The sequence below is a fragment of the Sphaeramia orbicularis genome, chromosome 21 (genome assembly GCF_902148855.1).
Source record: "Sphaeramia orbicularis chromosome 21, fSphaOr1.1, whole genome shotgun sequence".
NCBI classification, from domain to species: Eukaryota; Metazoa; Chordata; class Actinopteri; order Kurtiformes; family Apogonidae; genus Sphaeramia; species Sphaeramia orbicularis.
In genome coordinates this window covers 16,242,481-16,252,721 of record NC_043977.1, presented here as the reverse complement: position 1 = coordinate 16,252,721, position 10,241 = coordinate 16,242,481, and the positions used below count along the sequence as shown (strand labels likewise).

The 10,241-nt window shown below is 38.3% G+C and overlaps 1 protein-coding gene across 1 annotated transcript in view; it reads right to left on the bottom strand.

The window, feature by feature from the left end:
• Nucleotides 1-773: 773 nt before the first annotated feature.
• Nucleotides 774-10,241, bottom strand: part of cps1 (carbamoyl-phosphate synthase 1, mitochondrial) — a 118,752-nt gene continuing 109,284 nt past the window's right edge. The window contains 6 exon segments of the mRNA XM_030125521.1: nucleotides 774-2,241; nucleotides 3,667-3,796; nucleotides 4,918-5,030; nucleotides 5,169-5,228; nucleotides 9,876-9,974; nucleotides 10,062-10,136. Of these exon segments, the coding sequence (XP_029981381.1) occupies nucleotides 2,128-2,241; nucleotides 3,667-3,796; nucleotides 4,918-5,030; nucleotides 5,169-5,228; nucleotides 9,876-9,974; nucleotides 10,062-10,136 (591 nt within the window). The 3' untranslated portion in view covers nucleotides 774-2,127.

Here is a 10,241-nt window from a genome sequence, read left to right as displayed (position 1 = left end):
GTAATAGTTTGTAATAGTTTTGTACTATGTTGCAAATAAACTTTAATTTTCGATGACCTTTAGTCTATATAATGTATATTCTTATGGACAGAGGCAGTAAAGCCAGGTGTAGATTACAGCACAAAGTGAGAATTTGATTTTCCTTGGTCAGGATATGTACAGTCAGTCCAGCTTGGATTTACAAGGCTGACAATTAATAGTGAACAAACAAGAACTCAAACTATGAATTCTGAAAGAGCTGCAGCATCTGAAACTGACCACAATGAACATTTGAAAGATAAACAGTACCGCAGTGCTTCAGTTTCAGCTTCAGTTTGTCATGTCTTTTATGGATTGTGATTGTCTCTCTCAACATATATTTTTTTATTAGTAGGGTTTTTTTTTTTGTTTTGTTTTTTTAATCAATTACTAGAAAATTCCCCTTTCCCATTTCCCCATTTGAATTCCAGGCGACCCCACGGTTGAAAAACACTGTTGTAATGCGTACAGATAACACGCCAATTAAAAGTGGTGTGTTATCTGTACACAATTCATATCATCACATTGCCATATTTAAAAAAAAAAACTACAGAAAGTAGGAAGACGTGTTTATAAGTTTTTGTTCACCACTTGTACCAAACTGTTTATTTGGTGTGCAGCAGTATATCATCTCTCACTCCGATGCAGTTAAACTCTGCTTTGATCAAATCTGCAGTTTAATAGCAGAGGCCCTGATGTGGGAGGAAACTTGTGTCTTTTAATGCAGATCAAACACAACACGTACGCTCCGAGAGAGTCGCTGTGTGAGTTTACTTTAATGGGATACAGTGGTTTCATTCATTCACAAAGCAAAGAAAAACAGCACAACAGTGTAACACTTACATGTATTATTATTACTATACATAATGTCCACTTAAATGTTGGACTGCATTGTTTTTAAGATGGTTTAATGCAGATATTGCTGAAAACATACAATATATACATACATACATATACATCCAAATATATAAACTCATCAGCTTCAAAACAAAAAGCTAGAGATCCAGGCAAAAGGTCTTCAAAATTAAACCCCTTCTTATCATTAAATCCACATGAATTACCATTATTTTACAGCTGGCAAGAAGTTGTACATGTAGTATATGTTCAGTATCTAATAAACATGTACTATATGCACAACTATAGCATGACATAGGTTTAAAAAAAAAATGCATGAAAAGGAATAAATGCCTTAAAGCACTGGACCAAGGCTTTGGGAATAAAAGAAGCTGAGGAAGAGCTGGGTAGTTTAAAAAAACAAACAAACTTTAGCATGTTTTCACAGGTTGCTTGTCACCCACAAAAGGGAAATCTGTCCAGGTAATAAGTACCGACTCTTAAAGCCACTATAACACAACAATAGTGATCTTTGTGTCCCTGTTTATCAGTCACTGTTACTTGTCAGAGCTTTGTAAATAATAAAAAAAAAGCAACTGAGAACACTACTGCCAAGTTAAAAATATCACCAATCCTTGTTTTTTTCCCCAATGTTAATAAGTAATCCCAGCTGTGAACAGTTAACCTGAAGAAATATCCCCTTAGAAAGGAATAAACATCCAAAAAATAAAATTTAAACACAAATTTGGCAATTAAAAAGTTGTTTAAGAGTTGGGAGCCGACTTAGTAAACAAAATCTATAGACCATAAATGAAGTAATTAGTGTGAGTAGACCATTCTGTGTCCAGTTTGTATGTTCTCCCCACTTCTGTAAGGGTTCTCTCGGGGTACTCCAGGCTCCGCCCACCATCCAAAGCCATGCACTGATAGGTTAATTGGTCAATCTAAATCCCCCATATGCATGATGGTTAGAATGACTGGTTATTCGTGTGTGTTGCCCTGTGATGAACTGGCAACACCAACGTGATCCTCTTGAGAGCTAAGCAGTTGAAATCCAGAAAATCCAATAAATTAATAGTTGAGTAGATGATGAAGGCTTTGTAGAAAAGCAGTAATTTCTGTGACACCCATGGGACTGAAACTCCGGCACCTGAATGACTTGACGTGTTCTTGACACATCAGGATGGGAGAAGAGATGGAAGGGATAAAAAGCAACAAAAACGATGTCCCTGCTTAGTAATGCTGAATGAAGGGGACAGAAAGGACAAAGGGGCTCTATGCCTGTTGACTAGCCCCTCTTTGTTTGCCTTCTTTCTGCCGGTAGTGGAAAAGGCTGGTTGTGTCAAGTTCATCTGCATAAGAAATAGCCTCGGCAAAAAGCTTCACAACCTAGAAAACAGAAGACATTTTAGCTCAAAAAAATTAAAGGATCGGTGCATAATAGTGACATATAGGGGGGAAAATACATAATGTCTTTGTGGGCGTTTAAGGTGGGAACTGGACTGGATGGACAATACAATACACAGGGTTCATACGGGTGCTTGAAATGCTTGAAAATGCTTGAATTTCAGTGTTGTGTTTTCAAGGTCTGAAAAGTGCTTGAATTTTAGTTTAAGTGCTGTAATTATAGCTCTGTGATGTGATTTATTTATTTTTAATATTAACTCGGCCAGGTTAGAGGTGAAGCCAAAGGTACTGACAGAGAGATGATACATTATGAAAAATAAAGCTATGTTAAAACAGAAAATTACCAAGTGCTCTCCAGGTAAATTTTTACCTTAAAGCTGCGTATGACTTTCGTCACCAGTTTTTCATCAGATCTGTAAAACCTGAGTCATAGCCTAAGTATCACAAATCCGTAAGTCTTTCCGTGAATACGCACCTGAATCTCTTCCCTCACAGTGAACGATTTCGAAGTGTACTCCACCATAAACACTCCATTTGTTTACAAACAGAGCCGGTAGGTCACTTGGGTATTTTAGGAAATTTGTCGCGATGTATATTGTAGGACGCAGCTGCAGTAGCAAGAGGCAGTGAAGCCGTTTCAGTGTTTGTTGCCGCTGTGGCCATAATGCGGCTGTGTGGAGCTCCGCTTCCAACAGTGCACGTCATTACAAATTTCCGAAAATGCCAGTGACCTACTGGCTCTGTTTGTAAACAAATGGATTGTTTATGGTGGAGTACACTTTGAAATTGTTCACTGTGAGGGAAGAGATTCAGGTGCGTATTCACGGAAAGACTCGGATTTGTGATACTTAGGCTATGACTCAGGTTTTACAGATCTGATGAAAAATCGGTGTCGAAAGTCATACGCAGCTTTAATCTTTGGCTCAGTTCAAGTGTGCCTGAAGAACACAAAGTGGCCTCTGTTTCTTTGGCTATAACTGTGTCCTCCTTTAATTTCTAAACATTTTGCTATTATGAAACATAATTTTAGATGTTCATAGCATAATGCAATGCACATCAATGTGATAAACAGCAAAAAAAAAAAAAAATCATGAGTATATGTATTCCTGTAGATATGTATTTTAGCCCAGCGACAAGGTGCTGTGCTGGATAAATTTGAAAATGATCATTAAAAGTACTTTAATTCAACCTTGAAAAATGTGTATGAACCCAGAATACAGATACAGACACGAGGACAATGTGCTGGAAGCTGATTTTGGTTTTGTTATTATTTATCCCCTTTGAAGAACTCACTGGCCACTTATTTTTTTTTTTAACCGTTTTTATTTTTGTTGGCTATAATATAAACCATGTATTAAAATATTGTAAAATCTTGTGCTCAGTCTCTGGTACCATGACATTACGTACCTGGTAATTGGTGATGAGAGGAACACCGTGGTCGATGGCCATTCTGCGGATGAGGAAGTTGTCCTTGATGAGGCGGGTGTTGTTATTGGGCAGGTTGACCACCAGGTCAATATGACCTTTGCTGATCAGTCTACACACACACACAAAAAATAGTGTGAGACACCGCAGAATGTTATCACATCAGCAGGGTTTTGTAATGTTTCCTGTCTCAACTAGTTAAACCTCAGGAGCAGAAATACATCGTAGCTCTCTGATGACAGTTTTTTAATTAGAAGTTTTATTGCTTGTAATATTTTTTGTCACAAGGAATTGACAAAATAATGTAACACCCCCCCTATATAAGCAGGGTTTTCATTATATGGCTTCATTTCCTTATAGCATCTCCAGCCCCCTCTCTCCTGCACTCCTGCACACACACACACACACACACACACACATAGAGTAAAGCCTTTTTCATTTGAAGGCCTTTGACAGACTGCAAAAAAATTAGAGCTGAATTCTAATAGAAAATATGGAGGACAGCCGACACTGACAATAAAGGTCATGCATCCTCTGCTATAAAGAGGTGGCCTCTGTGCCACGTTGCACAGCTGATGCCAGCTGCAGTGTGTGCATGTTTGTGTGTTATTTTGCTCCATGTCTATTAAATCCCCTTTACATCCTCATCGTCACCAGCTTATTCCAAACATATGGTCCAGATGGCTTCATTGTAGCACCATCATGACTTGTTTTTGGAATCATTACCTGAAAAACTGCAATCACAGTCAGCCTGCTCCAATTATTTTGTTAGTAGAACCGTTCCAAAAGTCTGTATGAATTAACAAGCCCTCAACTGAAGAAATGATGATTGATGGAAGAACGCCTGCTTTTCTTTTTCATGCTAACTTTTAGAATTACAGTTAGCTTTTCTTTAGTCAGTTTAGAGAAGTACCCATATATATCGTGACCATATTAATTGGTTCGGCCAAATGAAGACAAAGAGTCTGCGGATTAATCGATAATGAAAATAATCATTGGTTGCAGTCATAATGCAGTAGCTCTGGACCTAGCGAGTCTGAAGTAGCTTCTTTGATCTTTCGGGCTTATTACAGAGATAATGAAAGGACTATTGCCTCAGAAGATGGTATCCTATGCTGATTTTTGTACCCACTTCATGAGCCAAACTCATATGGCTTTTGATTATGCAAGTCTCAGCTGGCTTATTTTGCACAGTTTAGATGGATGTGTAAAAATAGTGTAAATGAAAAGAACCTTTTAATACTGGGCAGACTGGTTTCTTCTGCATTCTGACTTGGCCAGGCGACTGGAGTGGCAGGGACGTCATTGGCACTTAACCAGGCAGAGGTGGCTTCAGTAGCGTACAGCTGAATGACGAAATGTATGCAAGAATTACAATGAGAGTTTGAGCTACATAACACTGAAACCATAGAATGAATTCTGTGTGATCATCAATAAGAAGTGTAGTGGATAGTATGTAAAATATAGAAGCCTTGGATGTTCACCTTGAATCCCTCCTCTTTGAGCTGGTGGGCTGTAGCCAGGAAATTGGGTCGGAACGAATGCTGAAATGGAGAGATACAGACAGAAAAAAAAATACATAATGCAAGAAGTAGTATTTTCTTGTGGATTTCTGTTCATCCAAAACTGCTCACAGCAGTTGTAGGAGTCAATCAGTCCCATACTGTTCATCTACTGGGCATGTGTTCAAAATATCCCCATAACTTTTGGTTTACATTCAAAAATACTGCTATATGGCCTCCAATGTCAGAGGTTTGAAACTATTTAACATGAACACTTAGTTTATCAAAAAAGACAACTGAAAAATATTCATTGTTAACACTTTAGCTGCAAAATTACTGGTTGAATTCATACCAAACTGGGTTTATAGATTGCAAGTGACCCAGAATAGATGTCATTACATTTTGGGAAAAGTAGGTTGAAGTTCAAATTTTTGATATCTTTTTTTCCCACCATTTGCTTATAATGGGCGGAATTTTAATTTACTTCAAACTTAGCACATATATAGAGGCAATTGATTTGCTGACATCAGCACACGCATAGACATGATGACATCAGCTGGATCGATGCCAAAATAAGCTACAATATGTGCGAGGGGCGGGGTTTGTTGTGCCTCGAAGCACTTATTAAATTGTGTTTTGGATGTTCATCTTAAATGAAAACACAAACTTGCATTATAGCTTAAATGAACCTATTGTAATAATTCTACTTTAATGTTAATTTAAGGTTAGTATTTAGGTATTCTTCCACATTGGCTAGCACTTCTGCCTTGTAGCTAGAAGAATCCATGTTGGATTACAGTTAAGATCGGGGTCTTTTTGTGTCAAGTTTGCTTGTTTTCTCCTCGTTATCAAAAACAAAAATACATGGGTTAATTCTACTGTCGGTGCCTTTGAGCAAGGACTGGTGTAGATCTGGAGTTGATCAAAGAGCACATAGGGAGTAGCGAGCTGCCACTGAATTAACTAAATGCTAATACTAAGATAATTACTACAACTAATTCTGGACATTAGGATGGGTAAAATACAGACATCTAATTTCCTCATAACAATAATTAAGTGAATTAACTTTTAACCTTAAATATGTCAATGTATTGTATTAGAGAGACGCGCAAGTCACTGTGAGTCCAAGGGGTGTTAACCAAACTGGAAGATGTTTCTTACTGACTGCAACTCTCATCTCATTATTAGAAATCAAGTGACTAAAACAAACATTACCATTAGTTTTCACCTCTTACAAACACTTTGTAGTAAAAATGTGAATCAAATGTAATGGTAGAAAAAAAAATTGTTGATGTCAAAGCATTTATTCTACACCATAAGCTGATGAGTTTTTTGAAGTTATGAAATGCTTTAGTTTATAAAGATACACATTTATTATGTTATCATTACTGCTGTTTACTAATCAGATTGAACTCTCACAGGTCTGACCATAGTTTGACCAAATGTCACACTTCTTCCAGGTGTCATAATTTCTACAGAGATGTAGTGTTAACTCTGTGGTGGTTTTGGTAACTGTTAGTACATTCTGGATCACAACTTCTCCCTGCATTTGACATTTGGATTAATTTTTGAATATTAACACCTGCAATGTTGGGGGAAATTGCGTTGTCATTGCACAGATGAGTAATAGCTATTACACAAAATATTGCATGTTTAAACCTGCAAAGACGCTTTCTTTAAAGATGACATTTTATTAAGTCCTTTCCATCAAACTAATCCATACAAACCCAAACAGGTGAGGTCCCATTCTGTTGGCACCACCTACAGGTTCAATGGGTTTTTTTTTCCTCTGCCAAAGGGGTTATTGTGCAGAGCATGGGTCAAAGTTGAACCCAGAAAAGATCCCCCCCCCCCCCCCCCCCCCTTAAAGGAGTGAAATTTTGCTTTTTAAATGGAATTATGCATTTTTAAACATTTCCCTGTGGTCTACATAAACTGTAAATGCTCTGCTTGGGTCTGAATTCTTCATTAATTCACCAGACACCAGAAAGGTCATTTTGAGCGCTGGCCCTTTACATCCAAATGAGCCACTTCATGCCCCACCCCCTCCTGGTTGCTGACCATGCTTTTTGTCCCATTCAGCCACTTGTGTTCATTAATATAATCAACAACTGAACATTTTAGGTAATCGGCTCGAAATTTGGACATATTTTCAGTTTTTACTACAACCGCTGCTGCTGACAAACAATTATGGTGTACTTGTAGAAATGTTCGGTGGAAGTCTTGACCTTATATGTGCAAATGGCGTGACATAACTAGTTACAAAATGTAACAAATTAAGCAGGAATTTTAACGGGTTGTAGAAATCCACTAGATTTTTGCCGGAATGAATATAAAGATAGCTTTGCAGCACCTGAAGGGTTCAAATTCAGACTTTACAAACTATTAGGGTCCAAATACACAAATAAATGAACCAAAGACTAATGAAAGTGGGTTTAGCAAATTATGACCCCTTTAATACTACTAAACAGAGCCTTGCACTGATTACAGGAGTGTGTGGGGCCTTTGCATTGGCATGCTGCTGAGTGTCCAACTAGTTGAAGTTGTGACAGGTTGAGTGTCTTAGGAAATTTCAGTTATCACCTCATTTTACCCCCAGACAATGGCTGTGGATGTGAAGAAAGAATAAAAAGTCACTTTGCAACAGATTTAGGTCATAGATATTATCTTCAAATGACCCACTTAATGGATCTCACCATGCATACTCAAAGTGCTGAACACTCTGTGTTGCTGCTGATTTGCAACTGTTTATGCTCAAACTGTGTGCCCTTCAGCTCAGTAAACAATATGCTTGCTAAAATTACTGCTGCCTCCCCAAAACCATTGTCTGATATTTCCTGTATTTTCTGACAACCGTTTTTTGTTTTTTTGTTTTTTTTTGGTTTTATATGACGTATGTGTTTCTAATTTGGTTTTTCGAAACAAAGCTTCAGATTTAGTACAGAAAGGTGAGAATACTTACAAAGATTTGGAATAAGAGGCAGGGCGGAGATAGAAATGAATGAAAGAGATCACAACAGTGGAGCGATAACTGAAGTAGCTGTAGTGTTGTGAGTAGTCAGAGGCAGGGGGAAACAAAACCAAAACATCTTCAGCAGCTTTTGAGTGTATTTCTGTCCATACGACAGAGGATAAGAATAGGTCAAGTTGGGCAATTAACGTAATTGTTGCTTTTTTTACATTTAGAATGTAAATGACAACACGATTTATCAGTTTTGCTATGTAGACGTATGTCAGTCACAAGGAGAATATTCAACACACAACCACATAAGGAGCTGTAAAACCACTGCACCAAGGGACTCATACCAAGGAATCCCCCAAGTAATAAGACGTATTTCTAGTATGTATTTCTAGCTCTGTAAAACTGAAATATAGGTCCTTTAAGACCGAGATCCCTGCAAGATTAAATAAAGGGTGTATTAAAGGGGTCATATTTTGCTAAACCCACTTTTATTAGTCTTTGGTTCATTTATTTGTGTATTTGGACCCTAACAGTTCATAAAGTTTGAATTTGAACCCTCCAAGTGCTGCAAAGCTATCTTTATATTAATTGTGGCAAAAATTGAGTGGATTTCTACGACCTGTTTTAATTCCTGCTTAATTTGTTACGTCTATAACTAGTTACGTCATGACATTTACACATGTAAGGTCAAGACGTCTAACGTACACTAACAACCTGGAGGGGGCAGGGCATGAAGTGACTTGTGTATTTAAAGGGCCAGCGCTCATAACGACCTTTCTGGTGTCATTACTCAGAAATAGGGTCGAAGATGGGCCTGTGCAGTTGAATTAACGAAGAATTCAGACCCAAACATAGCATTTACAGTTTATGTAGACCACAGGGAAATGTTTTAAAATACATAATTCCATTTAAAAAAGCAAAATATCACTCCTTCAATCCTTCTGCCATTATTGTTCTCTAAACTACTGGTGATGCATAATGTTGCTGTGTGTTCTTGATCTGTCAGCCTCAAGTGCTGCTGCTTGTCAGACATGTTCCAGTGCATATGTGACCCCAGGCACTTGCCTTGAAGTGGACCTGTTCCCCTAGAGCACCAATTATACAGCCAGTGTTGTGAGTTCTTTGTTAAAGCTGCATTAGTCAAATTCACAGTCTGGCAACCCGGGGTGTCAGCAACACTTAACTATCCAAACTCTAGTGATGTGGCGTCATTAAACAGCACATTTCTAAGCAGATTTTTGGTGCTTTTGGGAGGACTGGGAAAGGGTGGAGAAAAAGCGTTTGATGGATTTAGATGGGACCGGTAATGGATTTTTGGGATTGTCTTTCAAATAAGCATTTGGTTTAGGAGTATCAGGAAAAGTTTGTGTACTTAAATCGGATTATTGTCACGGTATGTCACAATAATTGAATGATTTTTGTCTTAATGTGAATATTAATGTCAGCATTTAGGTATAATAAGTACACTGTAAACATGTAATCCAGCATTGCATAAGAGTTTAAAAGTCTCTAAGTCACCTGAGAGTTGTTAAAGTTGCGTAAGTAAAGGTGTTATTTAGTCTGAAACTAAGTGAGGTGTGCCAAGCTGGCATGGTAAATAGCTGATAGACTAAGATTTAGGTCCACCTGTTCAGAAGGCACCTCGCATTTGGTGTCTTGTGGGCAGGCGGTACCTAAAGGAAATACAAACAGGAGGCAAGAAGACTTCCAGATGGCTGTAGTCTTACCTGAATCCCAATCAGGATGCCCTTCTGTGGCAGCTTAAAGCCTGTGGAGAGCATTGCCTTCAGGAAGGCTGAATAAATGTTCGGTCCAAAACACGCTACCTGCATTAGAACATAAAAATTACGTAGATGTTGTCACGGATTCTTCAAATTGAGAGGAAGTGTCGGTACTTAAAGATTTTTTCTTACTTCTCCAGTGGAGGCCATCTCGCAGCGAAGCACCGGGTCTGCATCCCTGAGTCGTGGCCAGGAGAACATGGGCGCCTGATGAAAGAAGACCAGCAGATTGAGTCAGAGGACGTCCTGACAAGTAAAGGTTACACACCACTACTGCAACTACAGTCTAGGGTTGAAAAGACCTGATTATTA